Source organism: Netta rufina (genome assembly GCF_964035555.1).
Source record: "Netta rufina genome assembly, chromosome: 29".
Classification (NCBI taxonomy): Eukaryota; Metazoa; Chordata; class Aves; order Anseriformes; family Anatidae; genus Netta; species Netta rufina.
Genome location: NC_140153.1, coordinates 2,718,444 through 2,732,004, shown reverse-complemented (window position 1 = coordinate 2,732,004; position 13,561 = coordinate 2,718,444). Strand labels below are relative to the sequence as shown.

At 64.0% G+C, this 13,561-nt stretch overlaps 1 protein-coding gene across 1 annotated transcript; it reads left to right on the top strand.

Moving 5' to 3' along the window:
• The first annotated feature begins 9,545 nt into the window (after positions 1-9,545).
• On the top strand, positions 9,546-13,560 carry APH1A (aph-1 homolog A, gamma-secretase subunit). Its single transcript, XM_084303107.1, has 7 exons — positions 9,546-9,673; positions 10,760-10,930; positions 11,234-11,307; positions 11,683-11,805; positions 11,973-12,100; positions 12,470-12,593; positions 12,881-13,560. The coding sequence occupies exons 1-7, from the start codon at positions 9,561-9,563 to the stop codon at positions 12,943-12,945; spliced, it is 798 nt and encodes a 265-aa protein (XP_084159233.1). The 5' UTR covers positions 9,546-9,560; the 3' UTR covers positions 12,946-13,560.
• Position 13,561: the final 1 nt, after the last annotated feature.

Sequence of the window (13,561 nt, the reverse complement as noted above, 5' to 3'; positions counted from 1 at the left end):
AGGTCCCGGTGCACTCGGCCGCCCTGCAGAAGGACTGGGACGAGCACGCCGATGGCAACCCTGGGTTTCTCCTGCACGAAGGCGCTGCTGGCCACGGGGCTGCTGCTGCTCTGTCTGGGTGAGCATCGGGGCAGGCGCTGGGGAGAGGGGCTCCTCTCGCTTTCCGAGTGATCTCTGGGCGGTGGGAGCACAGTCTGGGCTTGGAGAGCAGGCATTGAATGAGCCCCCGGTCGGTCCCTACAGCACCGGCAGCGCCACTGGATCTGCACCAGCCCCAGCCCGTCCTCTTCGTGGAGCCCAGCACTCCGGTGCAGATCAGCTGCATTCTGGGCGAGGGGCTCGATGGCAAACTCAACGTGTTCTGGTACCAGCATGTCCATGGGGAGCGGCCCCGGCTGATCCTCAACTGCAGCCAGGAGGTTCAGGATGGATTTTCCTGCGAGTACACGAAGGGACTCGCTGTGCTGCACATCGCTGCTGCACACACCAGCCACACCGGCCTCTACCTCTGCGCCTACTACATCAACTCCAGGCTGAAGTTTGGCAACGGCACCACGCTGATCGTGGGAGGTAGGGGGGCTGCTGGGCTAAGGGTGGTGGTGGGACCCCAACTTGTACCCCTGAGCCCACCCCTGTTAGATGGGGAACCCCAGTGACTCCCCAGTGGATGGTCCCCTCCCACACTGTCCCCAGGTCTCCCCATTGCACAGTCCGCACCCATGTCCCTACAGCGGATGGGACCCCCGTTTCTCCCCATTGCATGGACCCCCCCCATGCCCCTTGTGTCACTAGGAGGGGTCCCCAGGGGGACGCGGGGTCCCTGCCCACATCGCAGCCCACCGAGCCCCTGCTCTCGTCTCTGCAGACAGCTGGAGGGCCCAGAGCTGGGTGCGGGTGCTGGCGCCCCACGGCTCCCCTTCAGACCCCCCCGGCCTGGTCTGTGCCGTGGGCAACGCCAGCGGCCCCGTCCTCGTCTCCTGGCCGGGGGGGGCCCCGACCCCAGCAGGTGCTGGGGCTGGGGGGCAGCACAGAGCCGCTCATCAGCCCCGCGGGCATCGCCGGGGGCACCGGGGGGCTCTGCGAGGTGCGCTTCAATGCCTCCGGTCCCCCCGTCCGCAGGAGCGTGGAGCTGCACGGGGCCAAGGGTGAGCACGAGCCTGGGCACCGGGGTGAGCAGGGGACAGGGCAGATGGGGTCAGCCCTCCTTCCCCATCAGCTTCTCGGAGCTGGGGCACGTGTGGGGAAAATGAGGAAATGTTGGGGGTAATGGGGGCATGTTCGGGGGCGATGGTGGGATAATGGGGGGCAATGGGGTGATATTGGGGGTGATGGGGGGATGCTGGGTGGTGATGGGGGCATGTTGGGGGTGATGGGAGGATAATGGGGTGATAAGGGGATGTTGGGGGTGATGAGGGGAAGCTGGGTGGTGAAGGGGTCATGCTCGGGAGCGATGGGGGAATAATGGGGTGATAGGGGGATGTTCGGGGTAATGGGGGGAAGCTGTGTGGTGATGGGGGAATAAGGGGGAGCAATGGGAGGATATTAGGATATGGGAGAGATCAAGGGGGGGACATGGGGGTCAGGAGATGGCTGGGACAAGTTGCCCCCCCCAGGTGCCTGCACGACACCAAGTGCCGTGGCCATGGCCGCAGCCGGGGCGCTGCTGCTGCTCGGCCTCATCCTCGGCATCTCCTGCCTCCTCCGCGCACGGACGGGTAAGGAGCCGAGCAGGGGCTGGGGGTGACGGCCCCCCATGCCCCCTTTAATCCTCTGCTGCCCGGGACCCCACTCCCCCATCCCATCCCCAATTCCCCTCCGTCCCCATTCTGGGGACACATCTCTGTCCCTGCCAGGACTCCGGCCCAGAGCCCTGAACCCTCCTGCACCCCAGCAGCAGCAGGTGAGGCCCTGCGGCACCCGGGGGTCCCCACACGGGGCGGTGGCGATAGCGGGGACAGCCTCAGTCCCACTGGGGTTGGGGGCTGGTCTTGGGGCCGCTCTGATGGCGTTGGTGCCCGCAGGGACAACTGACGTACGCCCAGCTCCGCTTCGCCACCCCAGCCAGGGCAGCGCCGTGACCCACGGGGCTGGGCCCCAAGGCCTCGGTGGCGGCGCCGTGCAGCCCCGGGAGGCTGCGGCTGCCCCGGCCGCCGGGACAGCGGGGAGGAAGGAACGGGACTGAACATCCAAGGAGGGGGCTCGAAGGAGAAGTGAATGGCGGGATTGGACCTCAAATGTGGTGTTAATAAAGAGATTGAAACTAAAATAATTGATTAAACATTGTATTGAAATTGAATTGAGGAGTAAATAGAGAGAGTGAACCTCAAACGAGGATGAATAATGGGAGTGGACCTCATATGTGGCGTTAATAAAGAGATTGAAACTAAAAGGAGGGTTGAACCTGAAATGGGGAGGAAATCAAGACTAAACTCAAAACTCAACGCCCCCTGCTCCCCACGGCACCCACGGGTGCTGGCACAGGGACCCCGTGTCCTGCGGGGCCGTGGGGCAGGCGATTCCCGCAGGAGCCCCCTGCGAGGGATTCCCGCGGGTCCTGGCACTGGGGAGTTAGGAGAACAGGGCGGCGCCTGCCCCTCCACTCCCCTCGCCAGGAAGCTGTAGGCCGCCATGAGGTCCCCCCTCAGCTTCCTCTTCTCCAGGCTGAACAGGCCCAGTGCCCTCAGCCGCTCCCCACACGCCTTCCCCTCTAGGCCCTTCGCCATCTTTGTCGCCCTCCTCTGGACACTCTCCAACACTTTCATGTCCTTCGTGTACCGAGGTGCCCAGAGCTGCACTCAGTGCTGAGAATCATGCAGTCAGGGTAACACAGAATCACAGAATTTCTAGGTTGGAAGAGACCTCAAGATCATCGAGTCCAACCTCTGACCTAACACTAACAGTCCCCACTAAACCATATCCCTAAGCTCCACATCGAAACATCTTCTAAATACCTCCAGGGATGGTGACTCCACCACCTCCTGGGCAGGCCATGCTAGTGCCTGACCACTCTTTGAGACAAGAGGGTTCTCCTGATATCTAATCTCAAGGTGAGCCCGCAGTCCTGCCATGATGTCTGCCAGCTCTCTGAGCACCCTGGGATGAACCCATCCGGACCCATGGACGCGTACGGATCCAGGTGGAGCAGCAAATCCCGCACACGTTCAGGGTCGGTTGGGATCTGATCGTTCCCACCGTCATGGTCCTCCAGCTCAGGGCACCCTGGGTCCCGAAGCCCATCATAAGCATTTGAAGACGGAGCCAAACAGGGCATTAAATGTTGCAGGGCACCACAAGTTTTGGCCCCGTCGCTCGGTGGTTTCCCCTTGGGGTTCATGTCCCAGCCACAGGAGCAGCAGCACGCTTGTGGAGGGGAAGGGGAGGTTGTGGTAAACCCTAAAGCCAGGGGAGCCTGGATGCCTGCCCCAGCACGGGGTTATGCACACAGCCACGGAAAGGGAAGGTGCTGAGAGCACGGGGAGCATCCTCGGAGCCGCTGCGCATAGTGGGGTCGCCCTTCAGGAAGCAAAATGCAGAGAGGAGGGGCTAAAACAGGGCTGTGCTTAAGGCTCGAGGTGTAAAGGGACCTTTTTTTGCCCTGTTTAACAGCAGCTCCCCGTGGCTGTCCCACGGGGTAGCACAGGGAGCAATCCCAATGAAGCCGAGACCTCGGTTGCTTACCAAGAAATCATGATTTTATTATCTGCATGGGATTCCTCACGGCTCTCGAGCTTCCCGCAGCGCTCTCCGCGTTCCTCCTCCCCCTCTGCCATGAAGCCGAGCAGGGAAATCCAGCAGAGCGCAGGATCCCACCACTTTCCCTTTCCTCTCTTGTTTTCGCTGCTCGCAGACCGCAGGCTTCTGGCAGGGCGGGCGCGGGGAAAGGGCTTCTCAGTGCCCCAGCGCCGCGTACTCGCACTCGGTCTGCAAGAGAGAGCGAGAAGCCGCGCGGTTGGGGCAGCGCTGCGCCTGCAGCTGCAGGGGATGCTTTGCCCGCGCCAAAGCCCCCGGCCGGGCTGCTCGGGAGCTCCTTCCTCCTGCCGTGCCCACAGCCTCGTGCCGGGGGCTGGGGAAGCAGCTCACCTCCGGGCCCCGTCTCGGCACCGCGCGGGCCGGCCTTCGGCGGAGCCGGGCTGCCCAGCACATCAAGGCGAGGACGGCGGCGCCGGGCGGCACGAAGGCCAGCAGCCACAGGAAGCATCCTGCTGCAGGGAGGGACGGGAGGACAAGGAGACGTTGGAATGGGGCACGGAGCTGGCGCCGGGGGCGGCCGGGGAAAGGGAGCACGAGAGAAGCGGCTGCAGAGCGGGGAGATGGGGCCAGGGCAGCGTTTGCAGCGCTTCAGCCCAGGGAGATGGGAAAAAGGGATTTAAGGCTGGAAGAAGCGGGCTTGGAGTCCCTGCAAGCACAGACCAAGCACAGAGCAACGCCCGCGGTGCCCAGGGGGAGGCTGCTCGAGCTCACCCGTGCCGATGGTCTCGCTGACGATCCTGCCCGTGCCGCGCTCCGTGGCCGTGCAATTCATGGCCCCGTCCCAATGCTTGGCCGAGACCCAGGTGAGGCTCCAGGCGCCGGGGACCCCGTGCTCATCCACGGCCGTCACCGGGGTGTCCCTGCCGTGCTGCCAGCGGACGGTGTCCCAGCCTCTGGGGAGGTCGTGGAGGTGGCACAGCAGGGGGACAACATCCGAGGGCTCCTCCGCGTCCATGGGCACCAGGAGGGAGACCTTGGGCTCGGAGGCATCTGAAAGTGAGAGGGAAAACCCAGTGTAACCAGGGATGTCCCCAGGGATGTCCCCAGGGATGTCCCCAGCACCACCGCACGCTGCCACACTCACCTGTGACGAGGAGCCTGGTCCCGTTCCCAAACTGGGAGTGCAACACGAAGGAGGTGCAGTAATAATACCCAGAGTCCTCACGCTGCACATTGCTGATACTCAAGGAGAAAATACCCTGTGCTCTCTCCGTCCCTGAGTATCTCCCCTTTGGTTTCGAGGACACTGCACTCCAGTGAATCCATTCCAAGCTGCCGTCCGGCTTCTCCCTGTACCAATTGGCATGCTCTGGGTTACCCGAGATGTTGCAGCTCAGCTCGGCCGTCGCCCCAGGGTGCAGCCAGAGCTCGGCCGGGCTCTGCTGGATCCGCGGCTCCTCCGCAGAGGCGGCTCCTGCACGGGGGGAGCGGGTCTGAGCGCAGCAGGCAGTGCCACGGGGTCACCCTCGCGCTTCAGGCTGTCGCCTTCTGGCTCCAAACCAGCAGGGTTTGGGGGGGGTTGGTGCAAAATTGGCGTTGCACAGCGAGGCAGCAGCACCCCGGGGTTTACCCCAAGCAGGTTGAGCGTAGCAGAAAGCGAGGCTGGAGCATTGGTGCAGCGGGACGGGACGGGACGTACCTGTCAGGAGGAGCAGGAGAACCCCGGGCAGGCTGCACATCTCCGCCTGGGGCTGCCCACGCTCCTCGGTCGCCTCTCGGCTCCTGCAAAAGGCTTCGACACGGCACAAGGGAGCCTGGCTGTCGTCTGGGGTCGCGGAGGCACAGAGGGAAGGGGAGGCGATGCCTGGCGAGGGGACGGAGCTTCGAAAGCCAAACGGGGCGGCGGGCGCAGCCCCGGCCTCCTTCGCCACCGCCGCAAGTGCTCGATGGGCTCCTGCTCACGGACTGCAATTTAATTGCAGCTCCTCATTGCAGCGGGGGGGGTCCTGCTGCGCTTTGTCTGCCTGCGCCTCGCCCCGAGGAGCCCCGGGCATCGTCCCCTGCTTCTTCCTCTCTCGCTTCAGGCTGCAGCAAATCTCAGGATGCCGTGCCACATGCACGGGGATGCGTGGAGGCACAGGTCTTCTCTGGAGAGGAGCACGACAAGCACCGGGGAGGGCGGCGAGGTACCTCTGGGTGTCTCTCGGAGCTGGAGGAGCAAAGGCTGCTCGTGGAGGCTCGGCCTCGTTGCAGCAGCTGGAGGCTGGGTGCGGAGCTGCCAGAGCCGAGGAGCGCTGCGGTCAGCCTCACCTTGTTGATTTTGTCACCTCTCTGCTGTTTGCTCGCACCGAACCCCTGCCCCCCAGCAAACCGTTGGGTCTGAAGGTTTTTGTCGCCAAAGCTGGGCGCTGGGGTAGCAAAGAGCCACGGTTGCCGAACCACAACAGGAAAGCAGGGCAGGGCTGGGGGACCAGAGTTGCCTCTCGCCTTCGGGCCGCGGCCCTTTGAACGTCACCGTTCAGGTCACTTCGGCTGACGTGAGGATGGCTGGGGGGGCCGCGGCTGGGGGTGCAGCCGCCCCCGCCCCGAGGCAGCTCCTCAGCCTCTGCGCTGCGGTTTCCCCAAAGCAAGAGCGGCGGCACGGTGCGCTGTGGTTTGGAGTGCCCAGCGCTGGGGCTGGCTTCTTGCTTCGTCTCGAGAATTTGGGGGTGGGCACCCGAGGGCGTCGCGGGGCCTTTGAGGAGCCACCTGCAGCCCTGAGCGTCACAGAAATGGTTAAAAGCCAAATTTTCCTCCCGGATGTGGGTCCGTGCCAGCAAGCTGACAAGAGCTCTGCACCCGGCGATGCACCCCACAGCTGCCGGCAGCGGCGCGTGGGGAGGACGCATTCCCCGTGGGGACACCGCGTCCTTCGTGGGGACACCGCGTCCTCCGTGGGGACACCGTGTCCTCACGGCTGGGGGACATCGCTGCCAAGACCCCACACTTTGGGTAGCTGCAGGTCCCGGTGCACTCGGCCGCCCTGCAGAAGGACTGGGACGAGCACGCCGATGGCACCCCTGGGTTTCTCCTGCACGAAGGCGCTGCTGGCCACGGGGCTGCTGCTGCTCTGTCTGGGTGAGCATCGGGGCAGGTGCTGGGGAGAGGGGCTCCTCTCGCTTTCCGAGTGATCTCTGGGCAGTGGGAGCACAGTCTGGGCTTGGAGAGCAGGCATTGAGTGAGCCCCCGGTCGGTCCCTACAGCACCGGCAGCGCCACTGGATATACACCAGCCCCAGCCCGTCCTCTTCGTGGAGCCCAGCACTCCGGTGCAGATCAGCTGCATTCTGGGCGAGGGGCTCGATGGGAAACTCAACGTGTTCTGGTACCGGCGTGTCCATGGGGAGCGGCCCCGGCTGATCCTCAACTGCAGCCAGGAGGTTCAGGATGGATTTTCCTGCGAGTACACGAAGGGACGCACCATGCTGCACATCGCTGCTGCAGGCACCAGCCACACCGGCCTCTACCTCTGCGCCTACTACATCAACTCCAGGCTGAAGTTTGGCAATGGCACCACGCTGATCGTGGGAGGTAGGGGGGCTGCTGGGCTAAGGGTGGTGGTGGGACCCCAACTTGTACCCATGAGCCCACCCCTGTTAGATGGGGAACCCCAGTGACTCCCCAGTGGATGGTCCCCTCCTATACTGTCCCCAAGTCTCCCCATTGCACAGTCCGCACCCATGTCCCTACAGCAGATGGGACCCCCGTTTCTCCCCATTGCATGGAGTCCCCCCATGTCCCTCGTGTCCCTATGCCGGGGTCCCAAGGGGCGCATGGGGTCCCTGCCCACATCGCAGCCCACCGAGCCCCTGCTCTCGTCTCTGCAGACAGCTGGAGGGCCCAGAGCTGGGTGCGGGTGCTGGCGCCCCACGGCTCCCCTTCAGACCCCCCCGGCCTGGTCTGTGCCGTGGGCAACGCCAGCGGCCCCGTCCTCGTCTCCTGGCCGGGGGGGCCCCGACCCCAGCAGGTGCTGGGGCTGGGGGGCAGCACAGAGCCGCTCATCAGCCCCGCGGGCATCGCCGGGGGCACCGGGGGGCTCTGCGAGGTGCGCTTCAATGCCTCCGGTCCCCCCGTCCGCAGGAGCGTGGAGCTGCACGGGGCCAAGGGTGAGCACGAGCCTGGGCACCGGGGTGAGCAGGGGACAGGGCAGATGGGGTCAGCCCCCCTTCACGGGGGTTTCTCGGAGCTGGGGCACGTGTGGGGAAAGTGAGGCAGTTGGGAGTAATGGGGGATGTTGGGGGGCAATGGGGGGATGTTGGGTGGTGATGGGGGGAAGCTAGATAGTGATGGGGGCATGTTAGGGGGTGATGGGGGAATAATGGGGTGATGGGGGCATGTTGGGGATGATGGGGGGATAACGGGAAGCAATGAGGGATGTTGGGGATGATGGGGGGAAGCTGGGAGTGATGGAGTCATGCTGGGGAGCGATGGGGGAATAATGGGGTGATAGGGGGATGTTCGGGGTGATGGGGGGAAGCTGTGTGGTGATGGGGGAATAAGGGGGGGCAATGGCAGGATGTTGGGGTATGGGAGAGATCAAGGAGGGCACATGGGGGTCAGGAGATGGCTGGGACAAGCGGCCCCCCCCAGGTGCCTGCACGACACCAAGTGCCGTGGCCATGGCCGCAGCCGGGGCGCTGCTGCTGCTCGGCCTCAGCCTCGGCATCTCCTGCCTCCTCCGCGCACGGACGGGTAAGGAGCCGAGCAGGGGCTGGGGGTGACAGCCCCCTGTATCCCTTTTTTCCCCTGCTGCCCGGGACCCCACTCCCCCATCCCATCCCCAATTCCCCTCCGTCCCCATGCTGGGGACACGTCTCTGTCCCCGCCAGGACTCCGGCCCAGAGCCCCGGACCCTCCTGCACCCCAGCAGCAGCAGGTGAGGCTGTGCGGCACCCGGGGGTCCCCACACGGGGCAGTGGCAATAGCGGGGACAGGCACAGCCCCACTGGGGTTGGGGGCTGGTCTTGGGGCCGCTCTGATGGCGTTGGTGCCCGCAGGGACAGCTGACGTACGCCCAGCTCCGCTTCGCCACCCCAGCGAGGGCAGCGCCGTGACCCACGGGGCTGGGCCCCAAGGCCTCGGTGGCGGCGCCGTGCAGCCCCGGGAGGCTGCGGCTGCCCCGGCCGCCGGGACAGCGGGGAGGAAGGAACGGGACTGAAACTGCAACGAGGGGGCTCGAAGGAGAAGGGAATGACGGGATTGGATGTCAAATGTGGCGTTAATAAAGAGATTGAAACTAAAATGGTGGATAAACCATTGTATTGAAACTGAATTGAGGAGTAAATAGAGAGAGTGAACCTCAAACGAGGAGTAAATCATGGGGTTGAATTTGAAACGAGGAGTAAATATAGAGATTGAAGCTCAAACAAGGAGGGAATGAGGGGATTGAAGGTCAAACGTGGAGTAAATAACAGGATTGGACCTCAAACATGGAGTTAATAATGAGATTGAAGCTAAAATGAGGAGTAAACAATGGGATTGAATCTCAAATGAGGAATAAATAATGGGATTGATGCTCAAACGAGGAGTAAATATAGAGATTGAAGCTCAAACGAGGAGGGAATAAAGAGACTGAACGTCAAATGAGGAAGAAATCGAGATCAAACCCAAAAACCAACGCGCCCCCCCAGGGGGCGCCACAACTCTCCCCGAACTACAACTCCCATCATGCCTCACGGCGCTGCCTCACCTCCACCACCCTCCCCACGGCCTACATCTCCCATGGTGCCCCGCGGCCTGGCCGCGCTCTGCTATTACCTCGCCCCCCCCCACCCTTTGCAGGACTACAACTCCCGGCGTGCCCCGCGGCGCCCCGCCCGCCGCCCGCCGACCATGGGGGCCGCCGTCTTCTTCGGGTGCGCGGGCATCGCCTTCGGGCCCGCGCTCGCCCTCGTCCTGCTGACGGTGGCGGCCGAGCCCCTGCGGGTCATCATCCTGGTGGCGGGGTGAGGGGGCCGGGGGGGCTCGGGGGAGGGCCCGGGAGGTCGCCCCGGGGGGGGCCGCCCCGGTATAAGGGGCCCCAATGGAGGCCGGCCCTATATAGGGGCCCTATGGAGGCCGGCCCTATATAAGGGGCCCTATGGAGGCCGGCCCTATATAGGGGCCCAATGGAGGCCAGCCCTATATAGGGGCCCTATGGAGGCCGGCCCTATACAAGGGGCCCCTATGGAGGCCGGCCCTATATAGGGGCCCTATGGAGGCCGGCCCTATATAAGGGGCCCCAATGGAGATCGGCCCTATATAAGGGGCCCCAATGGAGGCCGGCCCTATATAAGGGGCCCTAATGGAGGCCGGCCCTATATAGGGGGCCCTATGGAGGCCGGCCCTATATAGGGGGGCTCCTGTGGAGGCCGCCCCTGTGGAGGCTGCGCTCTTGGGGGGGGGTGTTTGGGGGAGCCCTGGGTTGTGAGGCAGCCTCTGGGGGTTAGGGGGGCTGAGCCTCACCCCAAATCCCTCCTGGCAGCCTCCCCGTTGGTTCTTCTGTTTATTCAGAGCCTCGGTGCTGCTCGGAGCCGCTCCCCTCAGCCCCCGACCCCCCCCCCCAGGATGTGGTTTTGGGGGCTCCCAGCGCCAGGAAGGTGCCCGGAGGCTGTGGGCTCCACCACAACCGCAGGGTTTGAACCCACGCAGCCTCCGCCCCGGTGGCACCGTCCCTGCCATGGGGGCCAGCCGAGCTGCCGGCCCTTTTTTTGTGGCTTTTTGGGTGTCTCCGGGAGATGTGGGGGCACTTTCTTTCTCTTGAGGCCATTTTGCCTTCCCTGGGCAAAGCGCCGAGCACCTCAGAGGGCAGCAGCTGTCCTCGGAGGAGGTTGTGGTGGCCCTGAGAGGAGAAAGGAAGATTTTAGGCTCCCAACCCGTTTGATTTTTCAGCCACCTCCTTGAGCCAGGACCTGTCGTGACCCGGAGCCAGGACAAAGCCGAGCAGCCTCCGATGGAGCTGCTCATCCTCGTGCGATTCCGGTCTCCGGCTCATGATGGGAAGCACCTCAGGGGGGTCCCAGCCTCACCTCGTTGTTCCTCACCCTCCGCAGGGCGTTTTTCTGGCTGGTGTCTCTGCTCCTGGCGTCCCTCATCTGGTTCGTTTCCGTCCACCTCAGTGACCGGGAGGACGCCAAGCTCCAGTACGGGCTCCTCATCTTCGGGGCGGCCGTCTCCGTCCTGCTGCAGGAGGCTTTCAGATTCGCCTACTTCAAGCTGCTGAAGTAAGAGCCTGGCCGGGGGCAGCGCTCCTCACAGAGCCCCCGTGGCTGCTTCCCCAAGCATCCCTCACCCAGGGCTCTCTTGGGATCCAATCGGTGCCAAACGCTGCTTTTTTTTAATCCAAGCAGCCCCCCAAAACCTCTTCCTCCTTAGATCTTGCTCCGGAGCTGTTATCCCTTGCTCCTGCCTTGTTTATAACCCCCTTCAAACCCTTCCCTGTTTGTACAAGCTCCTTGTGCAGCACGGAGCCCCGTGCAGGCCTGATTCCTGCCCTCCTGCTCACTCTTTCTCCCCTTCTTGAGCAGGAAAGCGGACGAAGGCTTGGCCACGATCAGCGAGGACGGCCGCTCGCCCATCTCCCTCAAGCAGATGGCTTACGGTGAGCACGAGCCCGGGCAGGGCTTGGGGACAGCAGGACCCTCAGCTATCAGAGAGCAGCGGCAGTGACCACGAGGCCACGAGGCTCACTCGCCCTTCCCAATTCCCTTTTCTACCTTTTCCTGCACAATTTGGGGAGTGGGGAGCGTGTGGGGGCACTGAGAGTGCCGGTCGGTGTCAGTGGGGACCTTAAAGATGATCCCGTCATGATTAATTTGCTCCTTGATTATTTTTTTTTCCCATCTGCGCATCGCTAAGAGCCTCAGCCTGGTTCTGCTCCTGCACCCCCAGGGGGGCTGCGAGCCCCCGGGGCGGGCAGGAGGGGCGGTGGGCTGCGCTCGGTCTCCTTTTTCCTGATTTCCTTCTCCCTCCGCAGTGTCCGGCCTGTCCTTCGGCATCATCAGCGGCGTCTTCTCCGTCATCAACATCCTGGCTGACTCCATCGGGCCGGGCATCGTCGGGATCCACGGGGACTCGCCGTATTACTTCATCACCTCCGGTGAGGCTGGGGATGGGGGCAGAGCTCTCTTGGTGCAGATCCCGCAGCGTTTAGCCCCAAAACCAGTCGCACGAGGCACAATTTTGCCACCGGCGCCTCCCAAACGCCTGAGGGAGCCCCCCCGGGACCCCTAGCGTGAAGGTGTCGTTTTTTTTCCCCCCCCCCAGCGTTCCTCACCATGGCCGTGGTTCTGCTCCACACCTTCTGGGGAGTGATTTTCTTCGACGCCTGCGAGCGCCGCCGCTACTGGTGCCTGGGGGTGGTGGTGGCCAGTCACCTCGCCACCTCGGGGCTGGTGAGTTGGGGGCACCCGGGGGCTTCCCCCAAAATCAAATCAGCCGTCGGCGGCGTCGGGAACCGCTCTAGGGACAGGGAGAGGACCCCGGGAGCACCTGGAGGCGTTTCCAGCTCCCCCAAATCTCCTCCGGGGATGTGTGGGGCCACTCGGAGCACTCTGGCACGACCCCAACCCGCTTGGGGTGGGGGGGGGCAGCGGGATTTAAGCGGGGCTAAGGAAAACCTCGGGGGCAGCGGGAGGATTAGCTGCTAATCCCAAACGGGAAACCTCGAGGCTGGAATTTGAGCTCCTGGCTGCGCCGTCGCCGTTTCCCGTTGCTCACCCCGCTCTCCGTGTCCCCGTGTGTCCCCCCCCCACACCCCACAGACGTTCCTGAACCCCTGGTACGAGGCCAGCCTGGTCCCCATCTACATCATCACCGTCTGCACCGGCCTCTGGGCCTTCGTCACGGCCGGGGGCTCCTTCCACAACGTCCTCAAGTGCCTCTCCTGTAAGAGCCGGGCCGGGAAGGGCACTTTTGGGGGAATTTTGGGGCCTCTCTGCATGTCCCGTGGGGGGCGGGGTGACCGCGGGTTTCAGGTGCCCTCAGCACCTTCCCCCAGAGCTGCGGGGCGGCGAGGAGGGGTCTCACCTGGACCCACCTCCCCGCTGCATCTCCTGGAAGATCGGGGTTCCTAAAAAACCCCAAAAAACGCCCCCCACCCCACAACGTTTCCACCCTCTCACCCTCTTCATCCTCGCCCTGCCTGGGTGTTTTTTTTTTCCCCCCCCCTCCAGGTAAGCAGGAGGCCGACAGCCGCGTGATGATGTACTCGGCGCTGCGGGTGCCTTTCGAGGAGTGAGCCGCGACCGTCCCCGGACCCCAAATTTTACCCCCCCCCCGGGGGGAACTGGACGATGCTGGGGCTGGGGGCAGCCTCCGTATGGGGTTTTTGGGGGATTTTGGGGAGTTTTTGTCCCCCCACAGCTCCCGGCTGGCTCTGCAGGGCAAGGCCGAGCCTCTCCGCCCATCCTGCCCCAGGGCACAAACTCAGCTCTGAGCCCCAACCCTAAACCCCCCCGTTCCTTTTTGGGGGGGTTTTGGGGCCGTTTGTGTCCCCCCCCGTGCCGCGGCACCCCCGTTAGCTTCGGTAGTGCCCCCCCGTTGACTTTTCCTTCCCAGGAATCCCCACGGGGTGGGAGAAAAACCCAGGGACAGCCCCGGGGCTGCTGCGGTGCCACCAGGCTCAGGGCAGGGCCCCCCCCGTGTCCCCCCCCCCGTGTCCCCCCACCCCCAGCACAAGGGGCTCAGGGCTGTGGGACCCCCCCCCAGAGCATCCCATACAGCCCCTGGGAGCGGGGTGGTCGCTGAGGGGGATTTTGGTGCCCCCCCCACTCGCTGCTCCCCACTTTTGGGTCTTTTCTAAGCGCCCCCTGGGTGGGGGGGGGGGGGTTAAATTATTTTTTTGATTCAGAGTA

Excerpts from the sequence above, each read along its gene's own strand:
- APH1A (XM_084303107.1), top strand. The coding sequence starts at position 9,561 with ATGGGGGCCGCCGTCTTCTTCGGGTGCGCGGGCATCGCCTTCGGGCCC. Across the intron at positions 10,931-11,233 it reads GCCTACTTCAAGCTGCTGAA|GAAAGCGGACGAAGGCTTGG; the intron begins GTAAGAGCCTGG and ends CTTCTTGAGCAG. Across the intron at positions 12,594-12,880 it reads CGTCCTCAAGTGCCTCTCCT|GTAAGCAGGAGGCCGACAGC; the intron begins GTAAGAGCCGGG and ends CCCCCCCTCCAG.